The sequence below is a fragment of the Rhodotorula toruloides genome (genome assembly GCF_000320785.1).
Source record: "Rhodotorula toruloides NP11 unplaced genomic scaffold Scaffold27, whole genome shotgun sequence".
Taxonomy (NCBI): domain Eukaryota; kingdom Fungi; phylum Basidiomycota; class Microbotryomycetes; order Sporidiobolales; family Sporidiobolaceae; genus Rhodotorula; species Rhodotorula toruloides.
In genome coordinates this window covers 80,354-97,768 of record NW_015622987.1, presented here as the reverse complement: position 1 = coordinate 97,768, position 17,415 = coordinate 80,354, and the positions used below count along the sequence as shown (strand labels likewise).

The 17,415-nt window shown below is 62.0% G+C and overlaps 7 protein-coding genes across 7 annotated transcripts; 4 read left to right on the top strand and 3 right to left on the bottom strand.

Annotated features, from left to right (window-relative positions):
• Positions 1–95: 95 nt before the first annotated feature.
• RHTO_04291 (protoheme IX farnesyltransferase) lies at positions 96–1,760 on the bottom strand (the record flags this gene model as incomplete). The annotated part of the gene is made up of 1 exon (XM_016417959.1): positions 96–1,760. One exon carries the CDS (start codon positions 1,758–1,760, stop codon positions 96–98), a length of 1,665 nt encoding a protein of 554 aa, XP_016270636.1.
• A 133-nt stretch (positions 1,761–1,893) lies between these two features.
• Positions 1,894–4,244, top strand: RHTO_04290 (ATP-dependent rna helicase rok1; the record flags this gene model as incomplete). Its single annotated transcript, XM_016417958.1, has 8 exons — positions 1,894–1,971; positions 2,033–2,195; positions 2,251–2,489; positions 2,542–2,950; positions 3,010–3,301; positions 3,355–3,722; positions 3,783–3,858; positions 3,917–4,244. The coding sequence occupies 8 exons, from the start codon at positions 1,894–1,896 to the stop codon at positions 4,242–4,244; spliced, it is 1,953 nt and encodes a 650-aa protein (XP_016270635.1).
• Positions 4,245–4,537: 293 nt separating this feature from the next.
• RHTO_04289 (MFS transporter, sugar transporter) lies at positions 4,538–7,109 on the bottom strand (the record flags this gene model as incomplete). Its single annotated transcript, XM_016417957.1, has 15 exons — positions 4,538–4,835; positions 4,925–4,977; positions 5,037–5,067; positions 5,133–5,154; positions 5,220–5,243; positions 5,306–5,548; positions 5,662–5,687; positions 5,754–5,822; positions 5,912–6,068; positions 6,122–6,272; positions 6,329–6,442; positions 6,548–6,806; positions 6,876–6,887; positions 6,943–6,986; positions 7,050–7,109. The coding sequence occupies 15 exons, from the start codon at positions 7,107–7,109 to the stop codon at positions 4,538–4,540; spliced, it is 1,563 nt and encodes a 520-aa protein (XP_016270634.1).
• Positions 7,110–9,192: 2,083 nt separating this feature from the next.
• RHTO_04288 (uncharacterized protein) lies at positions 9,193–10,435 on the bottom strand (the record flags this gene model as incomplete). Its single annotated transcript, XM_016417956.1, has 7 exons — positions 9,193–9,564; positions 9,649–9,716; positions 9,796–9,830; positions 9,924–9,992; positions 10,057–10,072; positions 10,131–10,292; positions 10,351–10,435. 7 exons carry the CDS (start codon positions 10,433–10,435, stop codon positions 9,193–9,195), a joined length of 807 nt encoding a protein of 268 aa, XP_016270633.1.
• Positions 10,436–10,794: 359 nt separating this feature from the next.
• On the top strand, positions 10,795–13,001 carry RHTO_04287 (cation diffusion facilitator; the record flags this gene model as incomplete). The annotated part of the gene is made up of 12 exons (XM_016417955.1): positions 10,795–11,214; positions 11,279–11,316; positions 11,408–11,589; positions 11,663–11,712; positions 11,782–11,866; positions 11,940–12,018; positions 12,083–12,155; positions 12,287–12,314; positions 12,388–12,470; positions 12,603–12,748; positions 12,823–12,910; positions 12,981–13,001. 12 exons carry the CDS (start codon positions 10,795–10,797, stop codon positions 12,999–13,001), a joined length of 1,293 nt encoding a protein of 430 aa, XP_016270632.1.
• A 439-nt stretch (positions 13,002–13,440) lies between these two features.
• Positions 13,441–14,323, top strand: RHTO_04286 (uncharacterized protein; the record flags this gene model as incomplete). The annotated part of the gene is made up of 2 exons (XM_016417954.1): positions 13,441–13,611; positions 13,697–14,323. The coding sequence occupies 2 exons, from the start codon at positions 13,441–13,443 to the stop codon at positions 14,321–14,323; spliced, it is 798 nt and encodes a 265-aa protein (XP_016270631.1).
• Positions 14,324–14,598: 275 nt separating this feature from the next.
• Positions 14,599–17,209, top strand: RHTO_04285 (uncharacterized protein; the record flags this gene model as incomplete). Its single annotated transcript, XM_016417953.1, has 5 exons — positions 14,599–15,999; positions 16,053–16,093; positions 16,151–16,256; positions 16,315–17,050; positions 17,109–17,209. 5 exons carry the CDS (start codon positions 14,599–14,601, stop codon positions 17,207–17,209), a joined length of 2,385 nt encoding a protein of 794 aa, XP_016270630.1.
• Between the last annotated feature and the right edge of the window lie 206 nt (positions 17,210–17,415).

The window sequence follows — 17,415 nt, the reverse complement described above, 5'->3', positions numbered from 1 at the left end:
ACACGCGCGCTCGAGGAGAGAAGTTGTGAGAATGGTGCGCGATGCGAGCGAACGATAATGCTACGACTTTGGTACTGCTCGATGACCTCGACCCTTCACCGCTCCTCCCGCTTTTCCATCTCTGTCCCCGCTGCTTCCGCCAATACCTCCTCGTCGTTCTCGTCCTCGCCCCACAAGCCCTTCTTGCACGCCATCGCGAGCGCAAGGATGACCGGGAGCTGGACCAGACTCGCCCAGAACAGCTCCTTGGCCCTTCGCTCCTCCCTCTTCTTCCAGAACCGCCACGCAGCGACGGCGAGCAACCCATTCGGCAACAGGCTGAGGTAGGCGAACGCGGCGTTGGTTAAGCCGAGGTAGGGGAACACCGCGCAGAGCGGGACGAGCGCGAGCGAGTACCGGAGCGAGACGAGGGCGTTCTTGGGCGGGTCGAGGACGGCGAGCATCCGGTACCCTGACGAGGCGTACGACGAACGGAGGGTGTGGGCGAGCGACATGAAGTGCGGGAACTGCCAGGCAAACATGAGGCCGAAGAGAGCCCATGCGCCCGGCTGCGAGATGGGGTCGACCGAAGCCGTGCACGCTGCCCAGCCGATCAAGGGAGGGATGGCGCCGACGACGCTGCCGATCCAGGTATTGTAGACCGAGTGGCGCTTCGAGATGGTGTAGAGAGGGCAGTAGAGGACGATGGTGAAGAGGCCGAGAAAGGCGGAGAGAGGGTTCATGGCGTACAGGGTCGCAAGACCGACCGAGCCGGTCAAGGCGCCGTAGGTCGCGGCGTGAAGAGGCGTGACTGTTCGCTTCGGGAGAGGGCGATTTCGGGTGCGCGCCATTTGCGCATCATATGGCGCCTCAATAAGCTGGTTGAAGGCGGCCGCAGAGAAGGCGCAGAGAGTAGTGCCGACAGTCGTGGGGAGAAGGACGGAGAGAGTGAGGTTGTTGGCGGGAGATGCGCCGAGGGTGTTGGTTGCGGACGGAAGAAGAGAAGTGTCGCTTGGGAGTGAGGAGCCGAGAGATTGTGCGAACGCATCCATCGCTGCGGCAGTCGTCGACGGGTCGACTGGACACATCGCGTAGCCCGCCATGGTTGTCAAGACGACGAGGCTCGACAACTTGAACTTGCCGAGCGCCTTGTACAGCTGGACGTCGTCGCGAATGGTCGTCTGCGGTGGTGCGCGCCATCGGATGTCGGGATTGGGCAGGCCGTTCGAGAGGACTGTAGGCGGGAGAGCGGCAGGAATGGGTGTCGAGAGAGGGACGAGAGGCGAAGTCGAGGGTGGAGGAAGCGGCGGTTCTTCGGCGACGAGGTACGACGGTGAGAAGAAGGCTTTTGAGTCTCTTTGCCGCGCAGGCGAGGCTGGTCGACTGGGTATCCGCCGACCTGTCGACGACGGGAGGAGCAAGTCCTCGTGGGCGTAGACGGGACTGCCGCCGCTCGCCACGCTTGTCTGCTTCACCTGCGACGATGCCCATCGCCGTGCCTCCCACAAGCCTGTTCGTCCCCCCGCCAGTCCCACTGCAAGCGATCCTCGGGTCCGTCGAGTTGGTCCCGCCAGTCCCGCTCCCGCTCGTCCCGCCGCACCGTTCGCAGTCGCGATAGTCCCGTACGCCCTTCCTTTGCCCTTCCACACCGTCGCAAGCGAGTCCTGCTGCCGTGTCCGTGCGAATGATGTCGCGATGATTGGCAGGGTCCGGAGAGCGGGCGAAGGAGCGGCAGCAACGCACAGCGCGCACTGCTGCCTCGCTGCCAATCTCGGGAGCATGGTCTGAGTAGCTCTAGCACTGTCTAACGCGAATCAAGCGGGAGTCGTCGAATGTCAACTCGCCAAACTCGAGCTCACCCTCCTGCTGTTCGCTTGCTCACGCTCGCACTGCTGCTGGTGCTTTCTTGCTGGCATGGACGCTTTCAGGATCCTCACGGGCGGCACTCGCCTCGACAAGAAGCGCTTCCAGGCCGACGTCGCCCACTTCGAGGTGCGCACCGCCTTCTTCGAATCGCTTGCGAGGGTGATGCTGACGCTTGAACGCTCTGCAGGCGCCCAAGGCTGATCCAGTCGCTTCTACGTCGACTGCACTACCATCCGAGCTCGACTTCTTTGGCGCAACTGCAGGTGATGGAGCTGTCGGGTCTGCCGAAGACCGCAAGGCGAAGAAGAAGGAACGGAAGTGGAAACGGGCAGAAGAGGCTGCCGGTGCAGGTGTGTGCGACGGCGAGCGCCCTGGGAAGCGTGCGCTGACGAGCATTGCGCGCAGACTCGGCTGCTTCGACTCCCGCCGACTACCCTGCCCTCCTCCGCCGACACAAGATCAAGCTGACCGGCCTCGACCTCCCTGACCCCGTTGCCTCCGTCGACGATGTTGTTCGACGCCGGAGAGCCGTTGGAGGGGACACTGCTGCGGAAGGGGCGGAGGTCCTCGCTCAGAATTGGAAGTCGCTGGGACTGAAGGATCCGACGGGCGTGCAGATGGCGGCTTGGGGGACAATGCTGGCGGTGGGTGGAGCTCTCTCTTTTCACTTATTCCACTGCTGACGCTCGAACGCAGGGCCGCGACGTCCTCGCCTGCGCGCCAACCGGTTCCGGCAAGACCTTCTCCTTCATCTACCCCCTCCTCGCTCTCCTTTCGCCTTCTTCCGCCTCTCCTGACGACTCTGTCATCCGGCCTCAGGCGGTCATCATCGAGCCCACTCGAGAGTTGGCGGTCCAGGTCTTGCGGGAGACGAGGAGGTTGGCCGGAGGAGGTGGGTGGAAGGCAGCGGTGTTGGGTGAGGAAGGCGTTGGTCTGGCTAAGGGCAAGGGAAAGGAGGGGAAGAAGGGGAAGGGAAAGAAGGGCAAGAAGGAGAAGAAGCAGGCGGGCGAGGCAGATGCGGAAGAGGTGCCGGCTGCCCAGGTCGATGCGCCTGAGCCGGCAGAGGACGGTGCGAGCGGCGCCGAGGCGTACAAGGTACCTATCGGTGCGTAGCGACGCCATCGCGAACCTTCCAGGCGTCCTCTGACGCAACTCCTCCCGCAGACATCCTCATCACGACGCCTCTCCGCCTCGTCTTTGCGATCAAGTCCGGCGCCGTCTCGCTCTCGACGACTTCACATCTCATCCTCGACGAAGCCGACAAGCTTTTCGAGCTCAACTTTCTCGAGCAGACAGACGAGATCCTCGCTGCGTGCGCAAAGGACAGGCCTGCCGAGGCGGGCGAGATTAGGAAGGGCATGTTCAGCGCGACGATGCCGAGTAGTGTTGAGGAGCTTGCGAAGGGTGTCATGGCGGGAGCTGGGTCGGGCATGGTGCGGGCCATCGTCGGGCATAAGTGCGTTTGTCGCGTCCTTCGCCTCGTTCTGCCGCTGACTCGGCCGCGGGTAGGGAGGCGGCGACCTCGACTATCGACCAGACCTTGTCCTTCGTCAACACCGAGGATCACAAGCTCCTCTCGCTCCGCTCGATGATCCAGGGCGGCCAGTTCACTCCGCCGGTCCTTGTCTTCGTCCAGTCGATCCAGCGCGCCAAGGAGCTTGCGAACGAGCTCGTCTTCGACGGAATCAACGCCGACGCGATCCACGCCGACCGTACTCCGCAAGAGCGCGACGAGCTTGTTCGCAAGTTTGCGGCCGGGCAGGTCTGGTGCCTCATCTGTACGGACGTCATGGCGCGAGGAGTCGACTTCAAGGGCGTCAAGCTCGTCATCAACTACGACTTTCCGCAGAGCGCGATGAGCTACATTCACCGCATCGGTGCGAGGAGTCTCGTTCCGCTCAGGCCCCTCGAACGCTCCGCTGACTTTGTTTCTCCAGGTCGAACGGGTCGCGCGGGCAAGGCTGGTCGCGCCGTGACGTTTTTCACCAAGGCGGATGCGGGTCACCTTAAGACGTGCGTGATTCGGCTTCCTCCTCGCTTTGTCTCCCGCTCACCCCATCTTGCCGCACAGCATCGTCAACGTCATGCGTCAATCCGGCTGCACCGTCCCCGACTGGATGCTCGCCCTCCCGAACCCGTCGCAAGACGCGAAGAAGGCGCTCAAGATGCGTCCGCTCGGTCGCAAGGACATCTCGAAGACGCTTGGGTCTGGTAACGCCGGCGATGAGGGCGGAGCGAAGAGGGAGAAGTCGAAGAAGCGCGAGCGAATCATGGGCGGGAAGAGAGGCGTCTTCAAGAAGGGCAAGAAGGGGGAGGAGGGCAAGGCGGACAAGGCGAGCGAGTCGAAGGGCGAGCGGCCGGCGAAGAGGGCGAAGCGCGAGGTGGCGTTGGATGAGTAGTGCGATCGTCAGCCATGCTATTTGAGCGTCTCCATCGACTTTGACCAAGCGACTGCGAAGCGCGAAGAGCGGGAAGGACCTCGACTTCAAGTTGTGAAGTCCGGAACCGCTCGCTGCGAGCCGGGTACTCCAAGGCTCGGTAAAGACGTCCATTTAGCCCGTATTGCAGACTACGAAGATACAGCGTACAAGGAGGGGAAGAACAACAAGACCCGGTCAACCTCCTCGACTCCTTTCAATCCTCCGCGGAGAAGCGCCTTCGCTACCGGCCTCGCAGCGACTTGCGTGCCCGCTCAGTAGCCAGACTCCACCTTCTCGACGTGCTCGAACGAGCCCTGCTCCTTGTTCGCCTCGAGCTGGTGCAGCGTCTTGCCGCCGATGCGTCCGTTGTCGTCGACCTTGACCGTGCGCCTCATGACAACCTTGCCTCCAGCGAAGAGTTCGTCTACGCCCTCCAGAGTAAGGCCTGAGACCTCTGGGCACAGGAAGTAGAGGACTGGTACCATCAAGCCGTTGATTCCGGCGAACAAGGCGTAGAAGCCCCAGCCTCCCATGCCTGGAATGGCTGTGGGAACGACCATTACGACGACGCTGCAGCAGACGAAGGTAGCGGAGGAGACCCAGTCGTCAGCGGCCCGCGGAGGAAGATGCCGGCAAGGCTGGGGCCACCATGTACGTACAAGTTGAGGATGTACTGTACAGCAACTCCGAGTGTCGCTGAGCGGGTGCGGATCTATGAAGAGAACCAGAATCAGCAGCAATAGCAAGGAGAAGGTAGGAAAGGGAACCTACGGCGAGAGGAACGATCTCGCTCGAGTAGACGCTGTCGACGCGGACGAAGGTCAGCACGAGAACTCTTGAGTATCGGTGCGAGTGCAGAAGACGTACAAAGCGGTTGGGAGATGCGTGGCTGAACGATCAAGTCCGCACTCGTCGTCAGTGCGCGATGACGGCGGAGCACAATGGGCTACACACCTGAGAAGATGCACAGGAACAAGACTGTATGACAGTCGTCAGCGCAAGCTCGAAGTGGACGAGAGTATGGACGGAGGCGGACGCACAGAGACCAGCGGTCGCGACGTATCCCGCCGCCTTCGACTCCTGGTGCGCTACGCCGGCAGCGAGCAGGATTTGGCCCACACAACATCCAGCTGCGCCTATTATCATCGTCCGGACGCGACCAACACCTTCCATGAGGACGAATGCGCCTCCGAGCATGAAGACCCAGCCTGCAACGCCAAGGAATCCTAGAACGAAGACAGCCTTGTCGGGCGTCATTCCGACCGAGTTGATAAGGATGTTGGCTGTAGGTTGTCCGAGGTGGATATGGCAGAGGTCGTCAGTTGGAAAGAAAGGCGTCGGAAGAAAGAACGTCGTCAGCGATATTCCGACGCGATAGAAGCTTCCGATGACGTACCGCTGTAGTAAGTCGCCATGTTGATGCTGGAGTATGCGTGAGGGTTGTCAACGATGAGGCTCGAGGAAGACTCAGAGGGCGAGAAGACGAACCCGGTCAGCTGTTGAGCTGCGTTGACGCCGATTGCGAGGAAGGTGCGGTAGCGGAAACATTGGTCGTTGCTGCAGGGAGCCTTCTGTCAGCCAGCGCTTGACGGAGGCGACGCTGCGCGACAACGAAAGGGAGCACGCGCTCGCGAGGGCGGACGCACTTCGCGAAGCACTCAGCGTATCCCTTCCCGCGCTGAGCGGCGTGCTCGACGGCGATAGCATCCTGAATCTCGAGAGTAGCGGCGTCGGCGAAGGCTTGGCCATGGAGACGGGCGAGAACTCGGCGGCCTTCCTCGACGCGGCCGGCCTCCATAAGCCCTAGGGAGGGATTGGGGTCAGTCCTGTTGCCTCAGAGGAGCGACTGGACGTACATCGAGGCGATTCGGGGGCAAAGAGCATCGTCACGAGGGTGAACAGAAGGATGAAGGCCTGGATCGCGATACTGAGGCGCCATCCGAGGGGCCCTTTCTCATGACGAAAACCCCATGCTACCCAAAAGCTAGTTGCGAGTCCTGTAGCGGCCTGTGGAGCGCGAGCGATCAGGACGAGTTGAGCCGGAGCAAGGGAGGAGAACGTACGGCGACCAGCTCGAGACTCATCATCATTCCGCGGATCCTGGGCTTCGAGATCTCCCCGACGTAGGTTGGTACGATGCTGGTGAGTATACCGACCCCGAAACCATTGACAATTCGCTGTGAAACGAGGCGACAGTCAGTCAGCCGCTCCTCCGCCCGCTCCTCCGCACCTCGCCTCGACTGAACAGCGCCGCATGCCACAGAGTGAAGAGTGGAACGCACCATGACGCAGAAGCACGCCAAGCCGTTCGCTCCTGCCATTCCTCCGGCACCGACGAGCGTTGTGACCGTCGCGAAGAGGATTAGGGGTCGCCGTCCGTACTTGTTTCCAATGGCGCTCATCGTCAAGCAGCCGAACATGGCGCCGAGCACGAAGAGGGCGAGGACGGTACCGAGGACAGTAGTATCGTCTGCCAGGCGAGGCATGGTTTTGAAGAAGTCGGGGTTCTGCGTCAGGGCATTGGCGATGCCTTGATCGTAGCTGGCGACGGAGAGGCCAGTCAGGGTCGTCTTCCGTCGTCCACGCATTCACAGAGTCTTTGAGGCGCACAGGGCCAGCAGCCTGCGCAGCCGACCGCGAATAAGGCAGGAGGAGACGGTGAAGAAGGCGGACTCACCCGAACGTGAGGAACCCGGCGCAGGCGCCAATCATCGAGATAATCTGTCGAGATGGAGTAGTCAGCGTCAGCACGCGCCGAAAGTGGCCGAGGAAGCGCCAGCGCACCTTGAGCGGCGTCCCTTCGAGGCCCTCACCCCAAGGGTGCGTAAACGGCTTGAGCATCATCGTTGGCGCGTCAGGTCGTGTGCACAGTAGAGTGTAGCGGTCGAGCGTGAGAAGAAACGGAGTCAACGAAGAAGCGAGCGAGCGAGCGAAGAGGACGAGGCGGAGTCCGTCTCCCCGCAACGGAAGGGTTTGCAGCGGCCCCAAGGCGCCCCGGAGTCCTTCATCCGCTAGGAGACTGCGATACGAGCAGGCGTGGGGGCGTCGGGCGAGAATAGTGGGTGCCAGGAACCCGTGCAATCGAGCAGGGAACACTTCGACGACCTGGGCCTCAGCTGACGATCCGTTCCGTCGCTCGTGCAGCCCGCCCGTGGAACGCCATCTTCCTCTCCACCGTCGAGGCCCAGACCCCAGCCGCCGAGCGCAGGGAACGAGGAATGTTGGCGAGCGGAAGATGCTCAAGCGAGCGGCGGGCGCCCTCGAGCTGGTCGGCTGGCCCCTCTGCAACCCTTTGGGACGCTCGTCCCGCCTCATATGCTGATCAAGTGGTACTCGCTTCCGCGACTGCTGCTCGCTGGAAGCCCGCGTTCCGTCGTCACGGAGGACTCGACCTCCCACTCCTCATCAAACTGATGAGAACAGCAGCTGCGCGAGGGCGGCGTCGCAGGACGGACTGACGGTGCCGCCGGGCTTTTCAGTACCGCAGCAGGGCGCAGCAGTCGTAGCCAGCTGTTGCGAGCGCCTGTGGACATGGCGGGAGGAGGACAAGGGGCCGCTCAGGCCTCAACTCGCCCGCCCACCGCTCTCGTCTGCGTTCGTGGCATCAACGACGACATGGAGTCGTTGTAGCAACTCTGGAAACTCAAGCGGGCCTGCTGGGGAGGGCCTCTTGCGCTCACCATCCCGCTGGTTGCTCAGCCGCCAACCTGCGGACCATCTCGCCCTGCGTTCTGCTCCTCGCCGCTCTCACTTCTTCCGCAACGCTTGGACTGAACCTGAGTCGCATCTTCAGAGGTTGCTGTGGACTGCGCGAACGGCTGTGAACGGAGCTGGGCGGATGCGCGGGACGGGCAAGGAGGAGATTCAACTTCCGCTCGCTCTGCACGTCTTTCGCTCTCGCTCTCACCCCTAGAAGTCGCTGAAGCATGGGCTTCGTGCTTCTCTGGAGGTCGCCGGGTTCTCCTCCGACAACTCCTCCGACTCGCTCTGCTCATCCTACCACCTGCCTCCCCTTCGACTAACCTCATGAAACTGTGGCTCCGGGCGTGCTCAATGCGCACGTTTCCCCGTTACCCTAGACGCTCAGACCAAGGCTCACAACTCTTCTGTCTCGCTTTCCGAGCTTCGCCCCTCCATCGCGCGAGAACTCTCCCGCACGAAGCGCTGCGACTTCCGCAGGTTCTCTCCGCCCGCCAACCTCGTCTGCATACGCTTTCTCGTCTCCTTGGAGGTGGGAGACTCGTTCGAGTAATGCGTACGCCGGTATAGGCTGAAGCTAACTTCGCAGCCAGCGAAGGCAGGAAGACGTTCATTGCTTCTGTCAATACCTCGGCTGCGCTTCTCGACCTCTCAAATCTCATGGGCCATGCAGAAGACCGCTTCGAGGGCGCCGCGAACGACCGGCGCCATTGGTTTGAGAAAGATCGCTGGTCTTCACGACTACTCGCCTCGCCATCGTTCGACCTTGAGCGATTCAAAGGCTTACTGTCCCTCTCACACCTGCGTCTTCCCCAGCTTTGTACGCAGCTTGCACTCCTCAATGCGCAGACCTTCACCGCAGGCGAACTAAGGAAGAGAAAATTGAGGTTCGTCAGTACAGCGGAAAACGACTGAAGTCAAGGTTGCTGGCGACCTTTGAACGCTCGTGTTTGGTTTCGCTGTAGCCGGCGTGGCGGTCACTCTGGCTTTCTTTCTAGACCAGTACGCCGCTCGAACGCAGTCAACGACCATCCTAGAAGCGTCCTTCTCCCGTAGCATCGCTATTTTCCTCCTCCCGGAACTCTGCTTCCAAGGCCCAAAGCCGGCTCGCAAAGGAATATCACCGCTCGTAGAATACACTTCGAGTCGTACATCTCATCTGCTCCCTCCGCCCCTCCTTCCCCTCACACCTCACACCTTCCCTCCTCCCTCCAATCCCCTCCGCTCCTCACCGCTTCACCGCCGCCGTCTCAGCAGCCGGTTCCGCCCCCTTCCCCCACCCATAGAACTTCCTTCCCCCTCCTTGTCCCCCTCCCGCACCAGTTCCGCTCGCGCGGCTCGCCTCCGCAGCCGCTCGCGCTCCTTCACCCTCCCCTCCCACAGCCCCCGTCCCTCCAGCTCCCACCAAATCCGCGGTAGAAGCAGTAGGCTCACCCGTCCGCTTATCGATCCGACCCGCCACCAGGGCTTGGTTCGCGAGTTCTTCTTCTTCTGCTGCCGTCAACTGATGAGCACCCGAGGTGGCGGAGGTGGAGGAGGATGAGGATTGGGCGCGGCGGAGGAGGAATTCTTCGAGTAGTGCGGCGTTGCGCGAGTTGGCCTGTCCAATACAGCCGTCAGCTCGTTGAAGAAGAGCGAGGGAGAGGGAGAGAGGAGAAGGGAGAGCGGATGGAGAGGGGCGGACCTTCCATACGGCCATTGTGATGTCCCCTACAAGGGGGATTAAACCGATGCCGAGGCCGACGAGTTGGTCTGTACGCGAGGGAGCGCAGCGAGCGAGCGTTAGGGTTTCTTGGAGAAAGAGTGAGGAGGAGAGGGAGAGAGGACGGACTGAAGAGCATTCGTTGTGCAAGAGTTGCGGGCAACCTATTTCCCCCGCGCACCGGACCGTCAGTCGCGCTCAATCAGGGAAGGGGAGAGGAAGGGGAGAGGAAGGGCAGGGAGGAAGGGCAGACGCACTCGGCTTCGCGGCATTTGCGGAGGACGAGCGAGTACCCGAGTATGAATTGCGCGATGTCGCCTGCTCCGCTGTGGCACACGCACATCGAGGTTAGCGAGGGAGTTTGCGGGAGGATGCAGGGGAAGGACGAACGGGATCAATCCCAGGACTGCGGCGCGTCAAGATCAGTCGAGGAGTCGAAGGAGAGAGGGAGCGAGCGAACGCACTCGCGGTCCACCCGAACCTGAACCCGCACAACGAGAACCCCTTGTCGAGGTAATGCGCCCTCCGCCTGACGGACCTCAAGATCCTCTCATCGCGCTTGCTCAGTCCGGCGGGGATCGCGCGCTTGCGCTTCTTCTGCCTGCCTTTCGCATCCGTGTACGTCTCTGTGTGGTTCGAAAAGGTGAGGGGAGGGGAAGGAAGGAGGGGAGGGAGAGAACGGACCGTAGTGCGGGTCTGCGGGCTCGTACTGGGCGAGGTTTTGGCCTGCGAGACGGCGGCCGACTTTCTTGGTGATGTACGAGGTCATCGCGGGTCACGGTGGCGAGGGAGTGTGAGGAGGTGAGGAGGTGACGTCGCGAGGAGAGGCAAGTTGGCGAGGGTGCGGTTGTGAGACTGGAATGTGAGCAAGGGTAGCTGTGGGAGGGTCTGAGTCGAGCTGAGCAGTCTACAGTCGCAGCAGAGTGCTGACGACGAGGTGCAAGGGCAGCTTGAAATGGCGAAGGGGGCGGTGATGGCAAAGGATTACAAAGTTGAATACAACTCGGAGTGTAATGGTTGAAGGAATAGCACCGCCACTCCGCCCGCTTGATCGATCTCACCCGGAGCCGAAGCCAAGCCTCGCCTCCTCCTCGTCTCGTTACAACTTGCTATTGGAGCTTACACGCGATGGCCACGCTCGCACACCCACTCCAGGACAAGGCAGGGTCGAGCGCAGAGTCGCTCCCAACCCCACCGCGCTCACCGCACCTCCGCCCATCCTCACACTCAGCCGAGGACAGCAGACCGCTTGACCACGCACCCGCATCCCTCGAAGCAGCACCACCACCGACAACGACACTCTTGACGCCCTCGCCCGGCCTCGACACGGCCTACTTCCCCGCCCTCACCCCCGTCGCATCCCACGACCCGCTCCTCCTCCGCTCGCGATTGCAGACAGAGGACCACATCAGCTCGCTCAGGAAACGCAAGGGTGACAAGAGCAGCGACTTCTACCAGCGACAGAACAAGCACATCCATGGGTTGTTGAAACACCTCGACGACCATGTCCGCGAGGCAGAGGAGGAGGAGGACAACAATCGCCTGCCCGTGAGTGCTGGAGTACTCTTCGGAGTGTGAGCGAGGGCTTACCGTCTCACTCCTCGTTGCGCAGATTAAAATCGCCGTGTACGGATCCCTCATCGCCAACTGGTTCGTTCCGCTTTCCTCCCTCCTACTCCACCCTTTCCCTCCCCGAGCCTCTAAAAGCACTCTACTGACCCCTCTCGTTCACACCGGGCAGCATCCTCGCGATCCTCCAACTCTACGCCGCCATCTCCTCCCTCTCGCTCTCCATCTTCGGCACCGCAATCGACTCGGTCTTTGACCCGCTCGCGAATGGAGTGCTGTATTATTGTCACCGCAAGGCGAGGCGGGTCGATTTGAGAAAGTATCCGAGCGGGGGGAGCAAGTTTGAGACGATTGGTGCGCGACGAATCGCTGTCCGTCCTGTCTTTTTGATGCGGCCGCTGATGCCAAGGTGCGGATGATCGTGCAGGCGACATCGTCTACTCGGGCGTGATGGGCGCCGTCTCAGTGATTCTCGTCGTGCGTCCACCCCTCCCTTTCCTGCCCATACCCTCGCAAATCCCCCGCTCACTGCACGCGCATACGCAGGCCTTCTCGATCCAAGACCTCGCCCGCGGAGAAGGGGACAAGAAGCTGCATATTCCTGCTCTGGTCGTCGTCGGTATCGCATTCGGTGCATCCCCCTTCCTCCCTTTCCCTCCCGTCTGCCTCCGAAGGCTGACTCCCGCCTGGTGTGCGCGAGACAGTGACCAAATTCGCCCTGTTTTGTTGGTGCCACCCGCTCCGGAACAAGAACTCTCAAGTCCGCGTCTTGTGGGAAGACCAGTCCGTCCCCTCGCTTCCTCCTCCTCTCTTCTTCTCGATGCTCACCAAGGTTGCTCCCACGCAGCCGAAATGATCTCTTCATCAACGGATTCGGGTTGTTCACGTCTGCGGCGGGCGCAAAGATCGTCTGGTGGTTGGTGAGTTGGCCTTTTTCGCCGAAAGTCGACTTTCGAAAGGCTTTTGTCGCTTCTCGAGGCGATGTCCGCCGTCGTTCGGCCCAAAATGAGTACAGTGGTACTGACACCCCGCGTCGCGGCGGCGTACGCAGGACCCGACCGGCGCGCTCGTAATCTCCTGTTCGTCCCCCCTACGCCCCCCCTTCCTCCTTCCTTCCTGGCGCTCGCTGACACTCGCCCACTCCGCGCACAGTCGTCCTCATAGCAACTTGGGGCTCGACTTGCGCAACGCACTTTGGGTACTTGGCGGGCAAGGCGGCGCCTTTGGATTTCCAGGTTCGTCCGCTCCTACACCTCTTTCTCTCCCTTTTCTTGCGCGCAACCGCCCTCGGAGCGAGAGAGAGAGAGCGCATAACAATCCCCACGTCGCACTCGCACTCGCTGACGCTCATGCTCGTGCGGTGACAGAACCTGATCACCTACAAAGCCATGACCTTCGCCGAACAAATCGAGCAGATCGACTCGTGCATCGTCTATCACAACGGGCCGCGCTACGTTGTCGAGGTTGATCTGGTCATGAAGGGGGAGACGACGCTCAAAGTGGCGCATGATGTGTGCGTGCGACGGTCCGCTTTCTCGAGCGGCGGAGCTTGTGGGCTGATTCGGTTGGGTTTTTGTGGGAGCGCAGGAGCCAAGCGTTGCAGGACAAGCTCGAGGAACTCCCGCAGGTCGACAGGGCGTTCGTGCACGTCGACCATGAGACGAGTCACAAGCCGGTGCGTTCCTTCCTTCCCTTTCCCTCTTCCTTCTACTACAGGTGAGCTGAGACGGTGTTGGGAGGGGCAGGAACACCGCAAGACGAAGTAGACGACCCGTTCTCGACCCTCTACAGCCTTCCTCGCCTTACAAGCCCCGTCGATTACCCACGCTCTTCACGCCGACTTATCGCCTTCTCGCCATACGGAGGCTTGCACGACTATACTCTTGACACCGCTTCTTATTCGTGCGACCTTGTTGTACATCGCTTCTTGGACACGCGCGAGGAGGAGGAGAGGGAAGGGGGTTTTGCCGTATTCTGGTATTGCGATTCGTCTCCGCTCTTCTTCTCGCTCTTGTACGTCTGCCGAGAGGCTAGAGAAGGAAAGGAAGGTCGACGATGCTGCACAAGTCTCGCGAGGAGGTGAACTCACAGGTCTCTCCAGAACGCTCGGCTCGCTCCTCGCCAACCTCGCTCGTCAGGCTTGCTTTTGCATCCACAAGTTACGCGTCCTTACTCCTTCCGCCTCAGCCCACCCACACTCATCCAATGCCCTCCCTCTCCTCATCACCCAACCCCCCCACCACCTCCCTCTCGCGCTCCTCTTCCGCGACCCGCACAAGCAAGAAAGCTCTTCTGGAGGCGCTGGCAGGGGAGTTGAAGAGTGAGAAGGGCAGGGCGGAGTATTGGGCGGAGAGGATGGTCGAGGTTGAGGATTTGGTGCGTTTCACCTGTCGAAGACCTCTCGAGCGAACGCTTTGCGGGCTGGCGTGGGAGACGGTGACTGACTACCGCTTGCACGCAGGTCGAAGCGAAACACCGCGAGTTCCTCGACGAAGAGACCCGCCTCTCTTCCCTGCGCGACCAGAACACCGCAACTATCGCCTCTCTCCGCCGCGAACTTGCGAAAGCTCGCAGGGCACTGGAGGAGGCGCAGCATGTGGATGAGGAAGAGGCGAGGGCGTACTTGGAGTTGCTTGCGGGGCGCGAGGGGGCCGAAGAGGACGGAAGTCCGCCTGACAGGACGGGGAGGAGTGCGGTCCCGACCGAGGCAGACGACGGGCACTCGCCTGTCCAACGCAAGAGCTCGGCGGGAGTCGCGCATGACGGGACGACTCGCCCGCCCGTCTCGTCTGGGATGGTCGCCTTCCACCCGGACTCTCCAACCTCGCCAACTCTCTCGCACCTGCCTCACCCCGTCAACCCAACGTCAGCTGTCACCTCTCACCCGCTCCAATCCTACGCACCGACAATGCCGCTCGGCACATCGGTCCCGCAAGGTCTGCCGACTTCGTCGGACCTCCAGCTTGAGCGGTCCATCTGGCACGAGTCGGTTGATGATGCGCAGCGCGGCGGGACTGGGCAGGGAAGGTGGTCGAAGATGCTGCCTGCGATGGTCAGGCGCAGGAGCAGCTCGAGGACCAGGGTGTGAGGGCGTTGTGCTTCGTCTCGTGTTCCGTGTCTCCTCTCTCGCTCTTCTTCTCCTCCCGCTTCTTCTTTCCTCTAGTCCGCAACGCTTTCTCAATCGACGTCCCACCTTGGACGACAGGCAACGAGAGGGAGAGGGGAAGGCAGCAACCCCCGCTTGCCTCTCCTCTCCCTCTCGCTCCTCGATCGCTGCGGACAGGAGGTCCAGGACCCCGCACGGCCCGACCGTTCCTTTGTTTGGCTCCACGCTGTTGCTCCTTCTCTCCCTTCCGCCATCTCATGGCACAGCGGCTGCCTAGTTCTGCTTGGTCTGCCTCGACACCCGACTCGTCCCCGTCCAGCCGCCGCCGCACCGACTCCAACTCGCCCGTCGAAGAGGTTGTTTACCCTCTCACTCGCCCAACATCATCGACCTCGCTCGCACAGGAGCGACTCGCGCCAACTTTGCCGCAGGTCTTGTCGAATCAGCGAGCGCTTTACTCTGCCACCAGCTTCACAACCGCCGTCTCATCCTCTGACCCGCCTCAACTCGCGTCCCGCACGCCGAACCACGCCAACTCACCTTCCGCCTACTCGCCGTCCACCGCGTCCGACGAGCTCGCCTTCCAACCGAACTCGTCGAGGCCTTCGCTGCCGCATCCTCCTCCCCTCAGTCCCCTCCCCGACTCGCTCTCCGCCCTCTCCGCCGAACCACAACCCAATCACCCCGCGTCAATGCCAAACTTCTTCCGTCGCCGCTCCAACTCGGTCAGCGACGTTCCCTCCTCCTCCGCAACTCGCTCAAACTCGTTCTTCGGGCCCTTCACACGCTCGCGCTCGCGCAAACTCGTCTCAAATCTGTCCGCGTCCGCTTCAACAAGCGACCTCCCACTCATCTCGTCCCCGCTCTTCCCGCAACCGCCTCCTCGCCCACTCCCGCTCTCCAACTCACCCGACCCGTTCCGCGACTCTCCGCCCGCTCGCTCACCCATGGAGCGCGGCATGTCCGTCGCCATCGGTCCCAAGGCAGGAGCGCGGTTGTTGGCGAGTCGAGAGGCGCAGAGGGCGATGCGAAAGGCAGACGAGGTGATCGTCACGGCGGATGGCGAGGAGTTCTCGATTCGCGAGACGGTGCCGTGGAGAGAGGATGGGCGACTGAGTACCGTCACGGGTGCGCAGACCGAGGCGAAGGATGAGCGAGGCCGCGACCGAGCGAACAGCAGCTCGGGCGCGCAGAGCAAGTCGTCGAGCCAGACGAACCACTCGATCAAGCGCGTCCCTGTCCCGCCTCTCGACCCTGCCGAGTCTCGCGCGATGGACCAGCCCCGCCGCGAGAAGAGCATCCATGACCTCACTCGCCGGGCGTCGCAGGAGGAAGAGCTTACGAAGGAGGACGAGGAGGCGCAACGTCGGCGCAAGGCGAGTCTGAGCAAGGCTAGCGGCGCAGGGCTCGGCTCACCTTTCGCCCAGTCGCCGAGCGAAATGTCGAAGCGCCCTCATCGTCGACCGCCTGTCGCGGGCCTGAACAGCAAGGCCGAGCCGTCGAGCGCTTCGAACGGGGGCAGGTCCAGGCGTGCGAGTACCGACTCGACGGCGAGTATCAGCAAGGACGAGGTGCTCGGCCAGCTGGCGGACGCGATCAAGAAGGAGAGGAAGCGCGCCGAGGCGTACAAGCGCGAGTGCGAGCAGGGCGAGGGGGAGGTGCGCGACGGCGACTCTGCCTTTGCGGCTTCCGCTGAAACTTGATGCTGCAGCTCGCCGAAATCGACAAGAACCTAGACGTCCTGAAGGAGAAGTGGGTCGCAGTCCTGCTCGCTGCTCCATCTTTTCGCTGACCACCCGCCTCTCGCAGATTCGCTACGACTTTAGAGCAGCAGGAGCAGATTATCGCCAACCTCCGCGCCGAGCTAGACGAAGTCCGACACGAGCTAGACTTGGCTCACGAGCTGGACGAAGAGGTGCGCCGGAGTTCGGTCTGCCCTTTCCTGAAAATGAGTCTAATTCATTCTCGCGCAGGCCGCCCGCGAGTACCTCGACCTTCTCTCGTCCGCCACCGCTGACGCCGTCAAGCACCGTGCGCCCGTCGTCACAGCCTTTGACCCCTCCGCCTTAACCTCCAGCACCTCCTCCGCACCCTCCGCCGGCGCCCCCGAGCTAAACACCGACAAGTCCAAGTTCTCGGCTCTCGCATTCCGTCGCGGACTCAGCCTGAAGCGACGAGTCGACACGCACCTTGCGGCGTACGGGACGGTCGCGAGCAACGTTGCTATTCCGAAACCGCCTCTTCCGACGAGTCCGCGCCTGACGACGGTTGCTGGCTCGACTCCTTCGGCTGGCTCGACGGTCGCGACGGGCGAAGCAGGCGTCTCGAAGCGCCCTCGCAAGTTGAGCAAGTCGCGCACACTGCCGGCAGTCCAGCAGTCCCCCTCCAAGCACGACACGCCTCACCGCGACCGGTCCTCTGAAGCTCCAACGCAAAGCACAACTCGTCGCGCTCCGCCTCCTCCCACCCCGGTCTTCGGAAACCTCGACAGCGAGCCTCCCGGAATGCCCGACTCGCATACCCGTCCTCGTCGTGCACCGCCTGTCGCGGGCGTCTCGCGCGGCAAGTTCTTTGGCGGAGGAGAGAGCGATTCGGAGCGGGAGCGCGAGAGGGAGGATGGAGGAGTGAAGGGACGGGACGATCCGGCGCTTCGGACGGTCAGGAGGAAGGGGAGTTTCAAGAAGGGCGTGCAGGGGACTATGCGACTTCGTGCGTGGCCGTCTCTTCTCCAACAAGCCTCGAAGCAGCTGACGAAGTGCTTGAACAGTCTTCCCCTCGCACGCACCGAAGGAGGGCAAAGTCTCGCCGGAGGAGATGCGCGCTCGGAACGTCCAGGAGTGGCTGCGAGGTGAGCAGCAGGCGCAGTAGAATAACGTGTCAACTCTGTATCGCACGGCACCTTGACGATTCGCTTCGAGCGCAAGGACAGTGGCAAGTCAGGAAGGTCAACCTCGCCTTAACTCGCGCCTTACGACGGGCGTATTCCAGCTTTGTATTCGCTCTCCAGCTGATCACGCTTGCTTTGCCCCACCTCCACCGCCCTCTTCGCTCCGTCACCTGTCTCGAGCGAACAC